This window comes from Gopherus evgoodei, chromosome 13 (genome assembly GCF_007399415.2).
Source record: "Gopherus evgoodei ecotype Sinaloan lineage chromosome 13, rGopEvg1_v1.p, whole genome shotgun sequence".
In the NCBI taxonomy this organism is placed as follows: Eukaryota; Metazoa; Chordata; order Testudines; family Testudinidae; genus Gopherus; species Gopherus evgoodei.
Genome location: NC_044334.1, coordinates 4997170 through 5016512, shown reverse-complemented (window position 1 = coordinate 5016512; position 19343 = coordinate 4997170). Strand labels below are relative to the sequence as shown.

At 44.5% G+C, this 19343-nt stretch overlaps 1 protein-coding gene across 8 annotated transcripts in view; it reads left to right on the top strand.

Annotated features, from left to right (window-relative positions):
* RPH3A (rabphilin 3A) overlaps positions 1–19343 on the top strand; it is a 119271-nt gene that overhangs the window by 48742 nt on the left and 51186 nt on the right. For all 8 annotated transcript variants that reach the window (XM_030583239.1, XM_030583240.1, XM_030583241.1 and 5 more), the window contains one exon: positions 3601–3744. In XM_030583239.1, the coding sequence (XP_030439099.1) occupies positions 3601–3744 (144 nt within the window). The remainder of the gene's footprint in view (positions 1–3600; positions 3745–19343) is intronic.

The following is a 19343-nucleotide window of genomic DNA, read 5'->3' as shown; positions in this document are numbered from 1 at the left end:
TGTTTTTCAGAAGTTCCCTCCATGACTAGGACAAATGGCTCATCTCTGAGGGCAGGACCCTCAGAGCAAAGTGCCACAGAGCATAACAGAGAACGGGAGCCTTTCGATAGACTTTTCAGTCCCACTTGGACAACTCTAGACCAGAGCGCTAAGTCTCTATTCATTTCTGTAGGTTTTGAGAGTAATTTCTACAGGATCCTATTGGTTTGTGCAATTTTCAAATGGGCCGAAGTCCCCTTGAAAGTGACTGAAAATGTTGCCATTCTTTCCTCCCCATTCCATTCTACAGGATTTTTAAACCTTTAGAATCCTGAATCCCTCCATCTCATTACATTCCTATGCTGTGGGAATGGGCTGAATTGCTCAGGATTTCTTTTGGCTGCATGGTGCTGTTTTAAATAAATGAACAACCCCATTTTTTGCCTAAAGATTCTGGAATGGAGAGGAATGGGGACTAGCTAACTTCATAGTATATTTAGCAAATAATCCTGCAAATCAGAGGAGGAATTCTGCAGCCACGTCTCCTGGCTGGGAAGTTATTGAGCTTTTGGAGCTGGGGAAGAGAACATTTAGAGGAAGTGGGTTTAGTTATAATAGTAATTTTACATTTACCGTTTTGTAAGTGTTTCAGCAGATGAATGTCAAACTCCTCTGGAATCAACAAAAGAGAAGTAAATGAGAGTTCTTATCTCTAAGGGGTTGACCCTAAGCCTAGATTTTGATCCTTCGGTGAATTTCAGACAAAGCTCTAGTGTTCTTTTCAAGGTAGTTTTTCCCCCAAGGTAAATGTGTTACCTAGGGCTGTGTAGTAATGTATGATGGGATGAACATTCAAAGCAGTGCACATGTTAGCTGGGACGTGCTACCAAGCATGGGGTTACTGCTGACTAGAGGATGACAACTCTATTTCGCAGCAACTTTTGAGGTTTCCAACTCGGTTTTGTTTTCACTGCAATGCAGAACAAAAACAATTTGTGTGTGAGCGCCTCATTCATGTCTGTGCTCCAACTAATTCAGAGCAGAGTTTTTTCATCCAGATCACTCTGATTCAGACAGAGCAGGGTTATGAATTGGGATCTCCTACCACCTCTTCTCTCAACCAAAAATCTTTTCTGCTGATGAGGCCATCACTGAAACATTTCCCGCTCCGATGAAATTGCATATTTTGACAAAATTTCATTTAATTGAAAATGTTCCGACCGGCCCTACAGACACATGTAATATAGAGCAATAACCCCCATATTAGCAAGCTGCAAACAGAGAGTGCGGTCTTCTTCCTCCCTTGAACTGTGTTAGATCTATGGGGATGCATTTTTCCGAGGTTGTACTTGGATATTATAGTTGTGTGACTCCTACACTTTGAGAATAAACAAGCTTCTCTTACAATTAGGGTGTGTAGTTCAAAGGCCCAGATTTTTAAAGATGTTGAGACATTGCTGTGCTCAGCATCGCAATGCCTAACTGATGTAGGAGTCTTAAAAATCTCATTTCCTAAAGGGATTTAGGCACTTATGAGATTTTTAGACTCCTAAATTAATTGGCATTGCTGCACTTACCATTGCAGTGCCCTAAATCTGGGCCTGAACACCTCATGGGGGGCCGCTGAGTGCTTTCAACTCCTGAGCCATGTCTACATGAGAGAAATGTTCTAAAAATGTCCCTAGTGTAGACAAGACTGCTGGGGGCACTCAGTACATTGCAGGATTGGGCTTGCAGCCTTTTAGATATGCTGGTTGTCAACTATCTGTGACCCACAGAAGATTATGCTAGCCCATTAGTCTAGAGGACGGGCAGTGGCTTCTGGGAGATTCATCTCTGTGGGGACTGATACTTGACTGAAAAGGTCATGTACTGTGCTAGGTGGCTGCCAGTCTTGTGACGGGATGTTTTATTTATTTTTGATTGAGCTGGTCACTGAACATATCCTGCTTTCCTCCCCCTGTACAATCTTCCCAGTGGGACCCAGGTGAACGGAAAGCAACATCAGAAAACGAGCCACTATGAAATGGATTTTCATTTCAGAACAGCAGGTTCGGTTTGTCAAACCAATTTTGTTCTCCAGAGATTTCCTTCCACATCACGATACAAAGACACAGGGGCGTATGGGAGGGAATCTTCAAAATTGCCTCTCCCTATTTATCAGTTGTGTCCTTTGTGCAAGGGGAACTGAGTTTGGAGAAACAAAAGGAAGATCATCCCAGGGATGTTTATATACATTTCGAATTAAAAAAGGTTGGGGGGGAGAAAGAGAGAAAGGAAGAGGATAGTCATTTTGTGTCTGCATGGAATGGTATAGATTGACTAGCTAAAGCAGAATGAAATTAGGCAGATACGCCTCTCACCTTCTAATGAGATCCTAGGCAATTAGTCGTTTCAAATAATGTCTATTATTTTGTTAACCATGTCTGGACTTGGGTCAGCAAATCAAAATGTGCAGTTCCTGTATAGATGCATACAAAATAGGAATGGGTTAATGGCTAGTTCTTCACAAAGCCTGAATTCTGGTAAAGAACCAAGGAAGGTCTACATCTCATGATCAAGGTAGTCTCGTTTTAGTTAAACTAATGCATCCAGCTACTTTAACCCATCATATTGGAAGCTCTGCTTTCCGTTAGGTTCCTCTTGCAAAAACAGTGTGAGAGAACCTAGCAGAGGAGCCATATCTGCTAGAATCATAAACTATCAGAGTTGGAAGGGATTTCAGGAGGTCATCTAGTGTAACGCGCTGTTCAAAGCAGGACTAATCCCCAGACAGATGTTTGTCCCGCCCCCTCAAGAACCCTGGGTTTAGTAAGCCAATGCTCAAACCACTAAGCTATCCCTTCCCCTCCCTCTTAATAAGTATCTGTTTGGTGTTGCCTGTTCTAAGCAGAAATGGGAGTTGTGATAATTTCATGGAGACTCTGCAGAAACACAGTCCATTTCCAAATGGGATAATAGGACTTGTCGTATTTTTGGTGTCCCTGTTGTGAGCAGTGTCACTGGAATTGAGTAAGCAGCAAAGGATGTATTGGGGGAAGAATTTAGCTAAGAAAATGCTCAGAGCTGGGTAAAAGAATCTCAGCTCTTCTACCCAGGTGGTGTTCTCACCACTTTTCTTACAGCTTGGACAATTGGTGCTGTCTGCAAAAGAGACCTATCTTTCCTCTATAGAGCCTTCATTCTGTGGTGGTCAAAGCATTACCAGTGTGTGGAAAAGTGGAGGATTGGAGAGGGAGGGAGAGGAGTTTAAGTGGGGAAACAGCTTCCCATCTCTCATTTCAAATGTCAACAGCCAATTTCACAGCTGCTGATACAATTTCCAGGATGGACATTACAGATGCTGGTGGCTAATGCAGTTACTGATGGCTGGTAGACTGTAAGGTGGCACTCAGTCAATTTTGACAAGGAGTTTTTCCCATGCATGGAGATTCAACAAGTGGTTAAAACCTATAAATGAGGAGAGAACTGGTAAACATGAGACAATTATAAAGCTCACTCTCTGTGTGCCTATTGTCTGCACTCTTTCTATTCTGGGAAACATATTTCTAGTGGGCCCTGTGCTTGTATAATGTACCTGTCCTCCCGCTCCCAGACTCACTGCCTTTGTGTGCTTTCTAGACTCCCTGCTGGATGGTTGTTACGTGGAAACCAGCCAGAAAGGCAACAGAAAAATGAAGAGCTGACAGATGAAGAGAAGGAGATCATCAACCGAGTAATAGCTCGAGCAGAGAAAATGGAAGAAATGGAGCAGGAGCGTATTGGGTAAGGAAACGACCTGGCTAATCACTCCATGGAACCCAGGAGATGGTAACATGAGTTTCACTTTGTAGGTATTAGATTCAGCCTTGTAGTGTGAAGATCACAAGGGAGCCCATTTGATAATCCCTACCACAGAGCTGCATCTGCTTGCTGCCACCTACCTCCTTCCAAAACCTCTTTATAGGTATATCTCCAATTATATATCTCCTAGAACTGGAAGGGACCTTGAGGTCATCGAGTCCAGCCCCCTTCCTTCACTAGCAGGACCAAGTACAGATTTTTGCCCCAGATCCCTAAATGGCCCCCTCAAGGATTGAGCTCATAACCTTGGGTTTAGCAGGCCAATGCTCAAACCACTGAGCTATCCCTCCCTACTTTGAGCCCAGATATCTGTGTAATGCTACATGGCTTTGCCCATCCAATGCATCTGGGCAAGCTGAAATCAAATCTTCCATTACAAGAAGATTGATTCCCCAAGAGGGCCCCTACGTTTTGGAATTAGTTTCCTAGTCCTGGAACAAAATAGCCTAAATCTATTGACCTAGGGGGCATCCTGGAAAATCCATTTTTGTTATTCTTATTGACTTGTATCACAGAAGCACATAAAGGCCTCAGCAAGGCCTCATTGTACTAGGGGCTGTACAAGCACTGCCCCAAAGACTTTACAATCTAAATAGACAAGAGACAGAGGCCTGGTCTACACTACTGGGGTGAGTCAGCCTAAGTTATGCAACTCCAGCTACATGAATAACAGCTGGAGTTGAAGTAGCTTATGTTGACTTACTGTGGTGTCTACACTGCACTGGGTCGATGGGAGAAACTCTCCTGTCAACTTACCTTACGCTTCTCATTCTGGTGGAGTAGCGGAGTCGACGGGAGAGTGATCAGTAGTCGATTTGGCGGGTCCTCACTAGACCCGCTGTATTGACCCTTGGTGCATCGATTGCCACAGCGTTGATCCGGTAAGTGTAGACATACTGTGAAGGCATTTGGGGAAGGCTGAGGGGAGGTAGGCAGTTCTTTTGGAAACTTTGGGTGGGGAGATTTTGTTTTGTAAGTTAATTTTTGTTGACTATGGTTGTATGTGGCAGGGCCATGCTACTGTATTTGATGTACTGATTTGATTGTGTATGGATGTCTCTCTTTAATTGCTGAAAATGATACGTAGACACTGGGATAGGAGTTCTTTTAGTAAATAAATGAACAAACTGGGGTCCCAACATATCCTGGAAGTTTCAGGATATCAGGATGGGAGCAGAAGGGTTTTTCAAGGAGAGTTTTGTTAAGTTAGCTGAGAACACCCAATGCCGTGTGTGTGAACTACTGTACAACGAAAGACAATACAACACTGACTTTTGCTGTAGGATCTAGAAATTAATCCTTCGCTGGCAAGGAGACTGACTTACACCAAAAATCAAAATTAGGTAGATAAAGATGAAACCGCTGAATTGGAGCCTCCCTGAACTCATGAGGTGTCTGATTCAAACTCAGAGCCACATCTACATTTTGGTTATCCCTCCCCAGCCCCTCAAATAGGACAAGTCAAATCCTCAGAGCTAGACACCCTGGAACTAGGAGGGATTTGAAGCTGATTATTATAGTGTGGGCCCATTTCTACAACTTCTCTTAGCCCTGATAAGTCAGAATTTCAGCTCAAGAGGCTGCTGGAGGAGAAGAGCCTGTAATTAACACAGGATTTCTCTGCATGGGGGGCAGAATCTAACTGGACTGATCTGAGTTGTGCCTGGGTGCCCGTTTCCTGGCGCCCTGCTGACCTGTCCTGATAAGTGCACACATGTGCAGTATGTAGAGAGATTTCAACTGTGCATCCTGGTTCCTGGGAGACCAGACGTATGGCTGCTATGAGGGACGGCTCCAGGGGGACCCGTCTGTTCTAGGGTGAACCATATAAATGGTGTCCTGCTTTGAGCTGATGCATTGGAAGGTAGATTGTCACGCTACAAAGCTTCACTGCCCGCCACAGGCCTGTCACATGCTCGGTATTTGCTATTTGGTTTGTGCTGTTCAGTCTTCAAGCTTGGTTCTCTTAGTGTCCCTGTCAGTATCTCTTGGCCTCTTGCATTCCTTTAGTTAGTTGGTGGGCTTTTCCTCTCCTCCTTGTTTTTAAAACCCATTTAAATTGCGGTCTAGCCTTTTTCGGGGGGTACCAATGTATGATGATGCCCAGCATGGGTGGCTGGCAGTGGGGAGAAGACCATGGACCTCTGGATCTGAAAGCATGAGCCTCTATTGCATGAGCTAAAAGACCCAGCCCTGTTAGCTCAAAGCTTAGCAGTGGGCTCAGACCTCTAAGTTGTCCAGCTACTTGGGGAAAGAGCCACCCCGAGTAAGCATGGGATGCAACCGTGTCTGTGTAACAATCTAACATCTCGCACATCCATGGAGACAGCCACCAGGCCTTCCTTACTGGGCCAGATACTGCTGTGTTACCCAGGCCAGTCCAGTTGCTCTGTTGCCGCCACTGGAGTGACTCTGGGTTTAGCCCAGCATGAATGAGAGAGCAGAATTTGGCACCCTGACTTTTATCAATGGGCCTAAATCCTCTCTCCTCGGTCAAGCGCAAGTAAATGGACTTGGTGCAGGAGAATTCTGAAGGTGTATCATCTACCCTCTCCTCCCTGGGTTCCAGACCTCCACCAGAGCAAGCCTGCAGCAGCTGAAGGTTTCCTGCCATGCCCCCCGCCTTCCTAATAATAACACTCTTGCCTGGGGTGGAATGCTGTGCAGCATGCAGGAGGCGGATCCCAGTGCCATGGGGTCTCTGCATCCTGCCCCTTGCCCCAGATCCCACAGCCTTTTGGGCTGCATGTGCTCACAGAGACGTCTATGTATCCTGTGACCGACTCAGTCATAGGGGTGTCCTTTCCTGATGTTTTGATAGGGTTTTCTTGATTTTGGTGGCACCCATCTCCTCTCCAGATCATGAAAGGGTCCGTCTCTTGAGCCGTCCCACTGAAAGAGGCCAGTGAAGGGTACTGCACAGTTCGCCCTGCGTTTCTGTATTTAAAAAACGCCAACCTGTCGTGAAAGTTTCTGCTCCAACGTTGTCTCTGGCCTGTGAGCACATGGACTGTTTGAATTACTGCTTGGGAGGCTGGCGCAAGCTCAAGTCCTGCGATTTCTGGAGAGAGGGGAGAGGTGCGTATGTCGTATTATGCCCAGAGATTCATTCATACTTGCATTTGCTCCCTGGCCCAGTCAGAAGGTCAGGAGAGAGACAGAAAGCATTCGCTTGACTAATTTTCTAGCCAGCAGCTACTATACTGCAGTGTTTCTACTAGGGGAGAAACTGAAATTGCCTCCTGGGCATCTCTTCCAGCTGGCTCTGTGGGCTTGGAGAAGCCTGTTCAACAGGGAAAAGTCTCTTTCCCACACTGGCTAAGCTCTGCCTTAGCTCCAACTGTAGCCTCTTATGTTCTCCGCCTTCTTCAGCACCTAGATGTAAACCGTATCTGACTCCAACATTCTCGCCTCATCGTATCCATGTGCTGCTGTGATCCCAATCCACGCTGCTCTGTTAATCGTGATAAACGCCCCATTGTGGCTTCACTTATTTATTTAAATGAGGCTAGCAGTTTAATAAGCCACTTGATATTGTTGCTCTATGGGCTATTGTAGGAAATGTACACAGTGTTGCGTTCTACAGAAAAACATGTAGCATTCATAGAGGTCTTTTTAAGGCCAGAAGAGGGCATTAGATCATGTAGCCCAGGAGTTCTCAAACTGGGGGGCAGGACCCCTGAGGGGGTCGTGAGATTATTACATGGTGGATCGCGAGCTCAGCCTCTGCCCCAAACCCTGCGTTGCCATCAGCATTTATAATGATGTTTAAATATATTAAAAATATGTTTTAAATTTACGAGGGAGGGGGGTTGCACTCAGAGACTTGCTGTGTGAAAGGGGTCACATCACCAGTACAAAAGTTTTGAGAACCACTGATCTAGCCAGGCCTAAATAACACCGACTTTCCTCCAGTTACTACTGTGTTGAGTCCAGTAACTTGCATTTGGCTGAAACATGTCTGCCAGAAAGGCCTCCAGGCTCCATGTAAAGACCAAGAGATGGAGAAACTGCTACTTTCCTTGGTAGTTAATCACCCTCACTCTTAAACGTGTGCCTTATTCTGGTTTGACTATGTCTGGCTTTGATACTTCCAGCCATGCTACATACGTTACAACCGGCCTTTTTTATGCATGTAACCCTTTGCAGAAGTATATTGCAAACTCAATCTAACTGCAGAACTGCAGCCAGTACCTCGCAAGTCAAGTAGCTACTGTGCCTCTGTATACCACTGCTCTCTGCTGGTTGAAAGGAGATGTGTCTGACTGTGTCATAAGCTCTATACTGGGGCAGCTCTTTTCTTATGCTAGAGAGTGGTGGTTTTGGAGCAGGAAGGCTAATCGGCACACCTGTTGGGAAATTCCCAGAGGATGTAGTGTGGAATTTGAAAGAGGAGAGCACCTGGGAGGGAGCTGGAAATAAAACATCTGTTCTAATGCCTCATCCTCGCCCCGAACTTCAAGACCATCTTACATATGAGGATGCACAGAGAGCTGGATACTGTAGACCTTCTAGACTGACCTACCTAGCAGAGCAGTATGAGAAGATTTCCCCCATTTCAGCATCCGTATTTGTGCCATGCATTGGAGAAGATACCAGAGAAGAGAAAAATAATAATTGTTATATATCAACCTGCTCCATGAGTGACAGTTTCCCAGAGGGAAATCCTATAATCCTACCTGTCTAACATTGTGTGTTTGTTTTAAGGACGGCAGGTGATTGTATTCTATCCAGGCTTAGTCAGCCACTTGTTTTTTCCATCTAGAGGTGGGAGTTGGGCAAGCTAGCGCCAGCATTATTAAATGTTTCAGAGAATGTTAAAAACCCTTCTAATTGTTTACTTCAAGCCAGTTGCCCTCAGGGGCAGTTGATTCATAAAAAGGCAGAGCAGTTCCATCTCCCCCAAATGGAAAAACAACACATGGACGTTGAAAGCAAACGAGCTTTTGAAAACCGAACCCACGGATACTGTAGCCTGGCTGCTTCTGACTCAGCTGAGATCTAGTCCCTGTTAACCTGACTGTAAAAGTGAATTCAAAGTAAGCTGCAAAAATATAATTAGAACTCTTCCCTAAATAGGGCTGGAAAGAATCTCGGGATGTGGGAGGAAAAGGGCTCCGAGGTGCTGAATTCGGTGAAGTTAAGCATGCGAAATCCAAAGTTTCTCCTACGGAAGGTTCAAAAACCGTTAAAGACCTGCTGAAGCAATGCAGGGGAAACCATCTGTCAGACTGGCTTGTCTGAAAAGCACAGAGATGCTGGTTGTGCAGAAGTCCTCCTGAGGGTGGTTGTTATTTTTTTTTCCTGTTGCTGACATATAATTTGAGACTAAAAGGCATGGTTGGATAAAAAGCCCTGAAATGTTTGTTCATTCACAAGCTAGTTCAGAGTCGGCAAGAGAGCAGCAGCAGTTCTGAGAGCAGCAACATGCTCTATTCAAAGAGGCATGATTCAAAGCCAAATGTTATCCAGTGCTGCTTGTTCCTCCCCCTCCTCCCCAACGTTCTGTGGAATGCATGGGCAGGTGGAGGTGGGGAGATCAGAGGCAAACTTCCCAAGCATACCTTCAAATGTATGGTAAAATACCCAGCTAGAGAGTGATGGTGGATATTCCACTTGGGAAAGTTCACTTCTTGAAATCACGGAGGAATAGAGTTAAGTCTCCAAGAAAAGAAACCTCTGTGTGTGTGTGTGGTTTCAGAGTGGTAGCTGTGTTAGTCTGTATCAGCAAAAACAATGAGGAGTCTTTGTGGCACCTGAGAGCCTAACACATTTATTTGGGCATAAGCTTTTGTGGGCTAAAACCCACTTCATCAGATGCATGGAGTCAGGGCCGGCTCCAGCTTTTTTGCTGCCCCAAGCGATGAAGAAAAAAGAGGGAGAGGGAAAAAAAAAAAAAAGATAAACCCGATTGACTTGCCGCTGAAGTCTGAAGCAATTGACTTGCCGCTGCTGAATTGCTGCCACAGACCCAGATGTGCCACCCCAACAAAGGACGAACATGCAGCCCCTTTCTATTGGCCGCCCTTCACTAGTGTTTCCTTCACTAGTGCCTGGAGCTGGCCCTGCATGGAGTGGAACATACACTAGGGAGATATAAATACACAGCACATGAAAAGATGGGAGTTGCCTTACCAAGTGGGGGTCAGTGCTAACGAGCCAAATCAATTAAGGTGGAAGTGGCCTATTCTCAACAGTTTTTCATAGATTCATAGACTCTAGGACTGGAAAGGACCTCGAGAGGTCATCGAGTCCAGTCCCCTGCCCTCATGGCAGGACCAAATACTGTCTAGACCATCCCTGATAGACATTTATCTAACCTACTCTTAAATATCTCCAGGGATGGAGATTCCACAACATCCCTAGGCAATTTATTCCAGTGTTTAACCACCCTGACAGGAACTTTTTCCTAATGTCCAACCTAAATCTCCCTTACTGCAGTTTAAGCCCATTGCTTCTTGTTCTATCATTACAGGCTAAGGTGAACAAGTTTTCTCCTTCCTCCTGATGACACCCTTTTAGATACCTGAAAACTGCTATCATGTCCCCTCTCAGTCTTCTCTTTTCCAAACTAAATAAACCCAATTCTTTCAGCCTTCCTTCGTAGGTCATGTTCTCTAGACCTTTAATCATTCTTGTTGCTCTTCTCTGGACCCTCTCCAGTTTCTCCACATCTTTCTTGAAATGCGGTGCCCAGAACTGGACACAATACACCAGTTGAGGCCTAACCAGCGCAGAGTAGAGCGGAAGAATGACTTCTCGTGTCTTGTTTACAACACACCTGTTAATGCATCCCAGAATCACGTTTGCTTTTTTTGCAACAGTATCACACTGTTGACTCATATTTAGCTTGTGGTCCACTATAACCCCTAGATCTTTCTGCCGTACTGCTACCTAGACAGTCTCTTCCCATTCTGTATGTGTGAAACTGATTGTTCCTTCCGAAGTGGAGCACTTCGCATTTGTCTTTATTGAACTTCATCCAGTTTACCTCAGACCATTTCTCCAATTTGTCCAGATCATTTTGAATTTTGACCCTGTCCTCCAAAGCAGTTGCAATCCCTCCCGGTTTGGTATCGTCTGCAAACTTTATAAGAGTACTTTCTATGCCAACATCTAAGTTGTTGATGAAGATATTGAACAGAGCCGGTCCCAAAACAGACCCCTGCGGAACCCCACTTGTTATACCTTTCCAGCAGGATTGGGAGCCATTAATAACTACTCTCTGAGTACGGTTATCCAGCCAGTTATGCACCCATTTTATAGTAGCCCCATCTAAATTGTATTTGCCTAGTTTATCGATAAGGATATCATGCGAGACCGTATCAAATGGCTTACTAAAGTCTAGGTATACCACATCCACCGCTTCTCCCTTATCCACAAGACTCGTTATCCTATCAAAGAAAGCTATCAGATTGGTTTGACACGATTTGTTCTTTACAAATCCATGCTGGCTATTCCCTATCACCTTACCACCTTCCAAGTGTTTGCAGATGATTTCTTTAATTACTTGCTCCATTATCTTCCCTGGCACAGAAGTTAAACTAACTGGTCTGTAGTTTCCTGGTTTGTTTTTATTTCCCTTTTTGTGGATGTGCACTATATTTGCACTTTTCCAGTCTTCTGGAATCCCTCCCGTCTCCCATGACTTTCCAAAGATAATAGCTAGAGGCTCAGATACCTCCTCTATTAACTTCTTGAGTTTTCTAGGATGCATTTCATCAAGCCCTGGTGACTTGCAGGCATCTAACTTTTCGAAGTGATTTTTAACTTGCTCTTTTTTTATTTTATCTTCTAAACCCACCCCCTTCCCATAAGCATTCACTATACTAGACATTCCTTCAGACTTCTCAGTGAAGACCAAAACAAAGAAGTCATTAAGCATCTCTGCCATTTCCAAGTCTCTCTTTACTGTTTCCCCCTCCTCACTGAGCAGTGGGCCTACCCTGTCCTTTGTCTTCCTCTTGCTTCTAATGTATTGATAAAAAGTCGTCTTGTTTCCCTTTATTCCCATAGCTAGTTGGAGCTCATTTTGTGCCTTTGCCTTTCTAATCTTGCCCCTGCATTCCTGTGTTGTTTGCCTATATTCATCCTTTGTAATCTGACCTAGTTTCCATTTTTTATATGACGCCTTTTTATTTTGTAGATCATGCAAGATCTCGTGGTTAAGCCAAGGTGGTCTTTTGCCACATTTTCTATCTTTCCTACCCATCGGAATAGCTTGCTTTTGGGCCCTTAATAGTGTCCCTTTGAAAAACTGCCAACTCTCCTCAGTTGTTTTTCCCCTCAGTCTTAATTCCCATGGGACCTTACCTATCAGCTCTCTCAGCTTACCAAAATCTGCCTTCCTGAAATCCATTGTCTCTATTTTGCTGTACTCCTTTCTACCCTTCCCTAGAATTGAAAACTCTATGATTTCATGATCACTTTCACCCAAGCGTCTTTCTACTTTCAAATTCTCAACGAGTTCCTCTCTATTTGTTAAAATCAAGTCTAGAACAGCTTCCCCCCAGTAGCTTTTTCAACCTTCTGAAATAAAAAGTTGTCTGCAATGCAGTCCAAAAACTTACTGGATAGTCTGTGCCCTGTGGTGTTGTTTTCCCATCATATACCTGGATAGTTGAAGTCTCCCATCACCACCAAATCTTGGGCTTTGGATGATTTTGTTAGTTGTTTAAAAAAAGCCTCATCCACCTCTTCCACCTGGTTAGGTGGCCCGTAGTAGACCCCTAGCATGACATCACCCTTGTTTTTTACTCCTTTTATCCTAACCCAGAGACTCTCAACACTTCCCTCTCCTATGTCCATCTCCACCTCAGTCAAGTGTGTACATTTTTAATATATAAGGCAACACCTCCTCCCTTTTTCCCCTGTCTATCCTTCCTGAGCAAACTATACCTATCCACACCAACATTCCAGTCGTGTGTATTATCCCACCAAGTTTCAGTGATGCCAACAATGTCATAGTTGTATTTATTTATTAGCACTTCCAGTTCTTCCTGCTTATTACCCATACTTCTCGCATTTGTATATAGGCATCTAAGATACTGGTTTGATCTTGCCTCCCAGTTTTGCCCTGACCCTCCTTTGTGCCGTTATAGTCCATGCTCCCTCTTGTTTCCGACCCATCTCCCAGGTCTTCATGTTCCCCACTTACCTGTGGGCTTTGCTCACCTGTCCCCGTCAAACCTAGTTTAAAGCCCTCCTCACTAGGTTAGCCAGTCTGTGTGCAAATAGGGTCTTTCCCCTTCTCGAAAGGTGAACGCCATCTCTGCCTAGCAGTCCTTCCTCGAATAGCATCCCGTGGTCGAGGAAGCCAAAGCCCTCCTGGCGACACCATCTTCGCAGCCAGGCATTCACCTCCATGAGGTGACAAGAAGGAATGGAAATCACTTTTGTAGTGCTAGTGAGGCCAATGTAAACAAAATGGCCCATTTCAAACAATTGACAAGAAGGGGTGAGTATCAGCAGGGGGAAATTAGTTTTTGTAGTGACCCATCCACTCCCAGTCCTTATTCAGGCGTAATTTGATTGTGTCCACTTTGCAAATTAATTCCAGTTCTGCAATTTGTGTGTGTGTGTGTGTGTGTGTGTGTGTGTGTGTGTGTTGCAGGAAATTTTCCAGTTGCAAAAGCTCTGTATTTTGTTTTTGTCCCCTCATCTCCGAGCTCCTTGTGACTCCAACCCCTCACCTTAGAAGAGCATATTGAATTCCTCTCTCTAACATTTGTGAGCTCTGCCTTTGTTTCCAGTAGAGATTTGCCTGTTTGAAATGGCTGGCAGATTTCAGGCAGGCTGTACCAATGTCCTCTATAGACAGGCTGTTTTTGTGTAATCTGGCGCAGCATATTGCTGTGTTTTGAAGGAAACTGCTCTCTTCATAAGATGGGCTTGACTTTTCACCTTAACTCTTCATGTTGCTGATGTTCAGCCTTCACAAGTTCTGCAGGGAATGTATCAGCTCTCTTGTTTTCCTTTCTCTATTCATGACCAGCCTCAGTTTGATTTCAGCATGTGTGTAACTAGCTAGCATCCTGGTGGATTTGGATCAAAGGTGGCTTGATGAAATGTGTGAGATTTTTACCTGCTGTGCAGGAATACCTCCAGCGTGTGGCTCGTGTGTGTACAGAAATGAACGTCCCTGCACGTGAAACAGTAGTTGCAGGCATATAAAAATGCTGAAAGCCTAACAAAGGCATCATTGCATTGCACTGATATTCTATGTAGTTAAACACTGACTGCACCAAATTCGTGATCATTAAGTATAGGGTGACCAGATGTCCCGATTTTATAGGGACAGTTCCAATTTTTGGGTCTTTTTTCTTATATAGGCTCCTATTACCCCTCACCCCCTGTCCTGATTTTTCACATTTGCTGTCTGGTCGCCCTAATTCAGTATCTCAAGCTGAGAAAATGGTAGAATCACATTTTGCCATTAAAGGTGTGTGCATATATAAAGAAAATTGCTCCTAAACTTTCGATCCTAATTTTAATTTTTAAAAAAACATTAGAGCACGTTTCATTTTTTGACCTTCACGTTAACTTTAGTTTTAATATTCAAACCTTTAATACACATGAGTTCCCAGTAGAAATAGTAGTGGCTTAATTCTGGAGTCAGCTGGGTGACCTTTTTTTGTATATTGCATTAACTTTTTCCCGTTTCTTAGAAATCTTTGCAAAATCCCTATACAAGCTCATTCCGATCAAATCTGTTGTGACCGGAGTGTTGTGTTTTTTAAGACTGATCATAGAATTTCAGTGTTCAACCCCGTGCAGTTGCGAGGCAAGGCATAAAACCATTTATCCTTTGTGATTTCAGTTTTTTTTTCCAGTTTATACTGCGTGCTGCATTGAACGTACTGCTTGGTGCTGTTTCAAATGCATTAGGCTTGTCTTTGCTGTTCATTTTTGTGGAGCTGCAATAAATATTTAAATACAGAGAACTTTTGCATGCATACACTGGTGCCAATTCTTGTTTTGCAGAGAAGTCAGCACTTAATAAAGTTCTTTCTGTATTCCCCTTGTTGGTTACAGCTTGTCCTGAATAAAAAAGCAAGAGATAATGCATATGCCATCATGCTGCAGGATTGCTGGTATGGTGCTGCTCTCGTGTACTGCTATGAGAGGGGGTGTGTGTGTGTGTGTGTGCGCGTGTGTGCGCGCTTGCGCAGTTGCTGCTTCTGCAATAGATGTCCAGCTGAACACAAAGCTTCTGCTGAAATACTCCTGGTCTGTCGAGACATTTGTTTTGTATTCATCACTGCGGGGTAGGTAGGGACTCTTACTACAGCATCTTTGTTCTTACTAGGGCAGTGAGACACTAGGGTTGATATAGTCAATGGTTAGGCTGCTGGTGTGCTGAGACCTGTCATGCTGACCAATATTGTCTCATTGTTTCCTTGTACTCCCCTGTCTGACCATATTGACTTGTTCTTTCTTGTCTTACACTTTGACTGTAAACTCTTTGGGGCAGGGACGGTCTTTTTTTTGCCCTGTGTTTGTGCAGCATCTACTGTAACGGGCTTCTGGTCTATGACTAGGGTTCCTGGGCTCTCTAGTGATGTTACTAATAATAGCAGTCAGCGGGAGGTGCAGGTGCCCAGGACCCCATGAACAGGGCTGGCTTTAGGAAGTGCGGGGCCCAATTCGAACACTTTCGGCAGGGCCCTGGCAGGGATAACTTAAAAAGAAAAAAGTGTGTTTAAAAAAAAAAAGCCTTCCATTTCTTCCATGTATTATTTACTTTCCATAACTATATAAATAATAAAATTATATATTATGTACATTGCATCATATATTCTGTTGATTGTTATTAATCACTGCTGTTTCACATGTGTGGGTCCCTGCCATTCCCTGGGGGTGTGCACATGTGTGAGTCCCAGCTGCTCCCTGCCCCCCTCATTGAAGCAGGTGTGCAGGGTTACTGCCCTGGGAACTGCAGGGCACAAGTGGACATGGGGCTGGTTCGAGACAGGGCAGGGGCTGACTGGAGGTAGGGTCAGGCTGCAGGCAGGGCAAGAGGTGTGGGGCTGGTTGGAGATAGGGGGTGTGTGGGGCGGGCTGGCTTAAGGCAGGGCCGCAGGGGGGTGCAGCAGGGATTGGCAGGGCTGGAGACAGAGGAGTGTGGGACTGGCTGGCTTCAGGCAGTGGGGGTGCAGCAGAGGTTGGCTGGAGACAGAGCAGGGGGTGTGGGGCTGGGTGTGGGCAGGGTATGTGGGGGCTGGCTGGCTTTGGGCAGGGCCACAGGGGTGTGTGGCAGGGGTTGGCTGGAGACAGGGCAGGGGGTTTGGTAGGGGCTGGCTGTGGGCAGGGGGTGCAGATCTGGCTGCAGGTGGGGGGGGGGCGGGGCTGGTGCGGGCAGGGCAGGGGGTACAGCAGATGCAGCTGAAGCCCCGGCCCTTTAAATAGCCCCCAAGCCCCCTGCTATCCCAGGGCTCTAGGGGCTATTTAAAGGGCCTGGTGCTCCCCTGCTTCTACCCTGCCCCAGACCTTTTAAATAGCCGCAGGAGGCTGAAAAGTGTTGCAAACGGAAGGTGGTTTGTTACAATATAAATCTCTTTAGCCGTTACCAGCAGTGAAAATGGAGTCTACACTGAATCCATCTTACTGCAAAGGTGGATTATGTATTTGGTTTCATTGGAAGAAATCAGAGTTTATTCCAGTCAGGTGTACCTGGACCTTTTGATCCCTGTAATTAAGCTTGAATCAATAACTTACCATGTGTGTGTAGCTTATGTTCGGCTTGCCCTCATGCCATATGTATGAGCTGAATATCCCTGGTCTCTCTCGCTGTCCTTCATTTATCAATCTCTGGTTTCCAAAATGGAGTCTGGGCACAGTTTAGTGGAGGATAATTTAGGTGGCCTGTGTAATGCACCCTCCTTTAGTCTTATAGATGGGGCTGGCTCTGCATTTATCCACCTTCAGCAGATAGGCTAACCCCACCTTTCTGTTAACATTTCATTCTGGTTTATCTGTGGTACTTGTATGGACTTATGGTATCTGAGCGTGTCCTCGCAACACTCCTGTGAGGTGGGGCACTGCTCACCCCCATTTTAGGGATGAAGAACGGAGGCACAGAGAAGCTAGATGACTTGGCCATGGTCCCACAGGAAGTCTGTGGCAGAACAGGGATCCTAATCATTGGATCATCCTTCCTCTCAGGATTCTATTAGCACTAAAAATACAGATGAGAACCAATTCGCATACCGGGGCCAAGTGTGAGTGTTGATTGCCCCAGTTAAATAACTTGAGGCAAACTAAACCAATGAAAGCCAGATTTATACTGGTGTACAAGTGTCCACACACATATGTACCCATTGAATTAAATTAGTGCATTAGTGAAACTGGAGCAAATCCTGTATGTAGATAGCCGTAAAGTAACAGACCTCATAATGGAGGAGGACATAGGCTGATGAGCACCAGACCTTTTTGTTCCAGTGTCGAATACAATCTATTGCAATTTAATTATAGCATGCCTTTCTTGCAAAGTAGAGCAGTTAAAATCAGAAGGTGTATAAGTAGGAGGAAGCAGTAGATCAGGAGAAGCGTGAAGGACTGGTAAGTGATGGTGTGGGGAACTTGTGACAGCTCCCTAGCTGTTGGCAGCATGGAAGAGGTGGGGTCTGAACTGCATCTTAAGGAGGGAAAGCAGAGCGAGGAGGAAGGCAGGCTGTTTCAGATGCAGTGACAATGAAGAATCAACCTCAGACAGAAGGAAGGCAAAGCTGCGGGACTGAGAAAGTTTAAAGAGAGGGAGATCAAAGGGATGCATAGGGGTGCGCCATTGCTTGAGGGTCCTTGAGTCATTGTGGAGCAGATATGGATATGAATTTTCTGAGTGTCCTGGAAATTCAGATGCTTGTATTAGGGACTATCCCGTGGCTCTGTGAATTGTTTTCCCTCCAATAAAAGGGGGACAGAATGGAATAGAATCTGATTTTCTAGAGCACTTTTCTGTCTTAAAGCACCCCGAGGAACTTAAAGAAACTAGGAGTTAGGTGCTGATAGCGCAATTGCTGCATGGCAAAATCACCAGTCATTGTGCACTCAGCCACAGTTCACTATTGCACAGTTTTGAACATAAGAACCTTCTGATGATTCCCAGAGGATCTTTAACTTCTAGCCTGGATGATTCTCAGAGATGGGCCACAGACCTCAATTTAACATCCTTGCTTAGAAGGCAGGGATGTGTGGGTGTGTATTTGTAATTGTGAAAAGAAAATCTTTGCTGCTTTGGGGTATAAACTCATGGCTGCAGCATTACATTCTAAGAAAAGAGGTGCATTTATGATTATAGCATCAATACTGTAATAAGGTAAATGTTTGTTTTTGAAGTAGTCATACAATCCCTGTGCGAGTACACACATTGTTATATTTTTGCACTAAGAATAAAATAGGCTCAATTTCTTTGTGACGATGCTGCCCGTAAGCGGCGGTTTTGCAAAACATTTGGAGCCAAATTCAAAATTGCTTGAGGTTACAGGAATTTTTCTTTTGTTTTTGCAATTTGTTTCAATTTTCCATGAAAGAGCTTTGTTTGGACATGCAGATTTGCTCAATGGAAATGGACCCATTTTGTAGCATAGCTGGCTTGGCGTTGAAAAAAACATGAAAATTTGTATTTGCAGATGTTTTTGCTATGAAAATAGCCATTTTGCCAAAAATGTTGCACAAACCAAACCTCTACATACAATTACATAAAACATAAGGAGTGAATTTCAGAAGGCACTCCTGGGTTAGCAGTAGCATGTAACCTATGGGGAAGGTAATAGATTGTCCCTAGATAAACCACTGGATTAAAAAATGAAATTTATCTTCTGCTGGGGCTTCTAAACAAAGGTATACAATACTTGCCATAATCAGCAATATAACGCTAACACCATACTTGCTGGACAATGATATTCCCAGATTTGTTGGCTTCATCCACTTGCCACACTTGCATAATATGCTCCAGTCCCCTGTGCAGATAGTTGACAGAGAAGCTGCCCATACCATAGGATAGAAGTTCAGTGGTTAATTTAATTAAGAAGTGTGTTGAGAACAGCCAATTTTCTCTTTTTAGAAACATTGGAATAATCTTCATTCTGATCTAAATATTAAGGACCTAATCCAGTGCCCATTAAAATCAATGGGACCCTTAGTGTTTGCAACTAAATGTATTCCCCATGAAATGTTAAACCTATAGATGTAAGATCGGGAGTGATTCCTCTGCATCACCAGGTCTGACAGCTGAGTTAACATCTAGAAAAGAATCATGGATCAATGATCTCCAGTGTACTGAACACTGGCTCAGAGAAAGGGATAGATAGCAGCATGCTTTAGGAATGAAGGCATGAGAGAGAATTATGCTAGAAAATAGTTTAAACTTTAAAAGTACCGGAGAAAGTCATCAGCCCACCTAACTCAGACCAGAGACTGTTAATCTTTAACCCATTTTATTCCTTTTAGAAAGTATATTGTCAGGTTAAAAAATCAGAATGACTTAAAAACAAACAAACGTACCTTACTTGCATTATTGA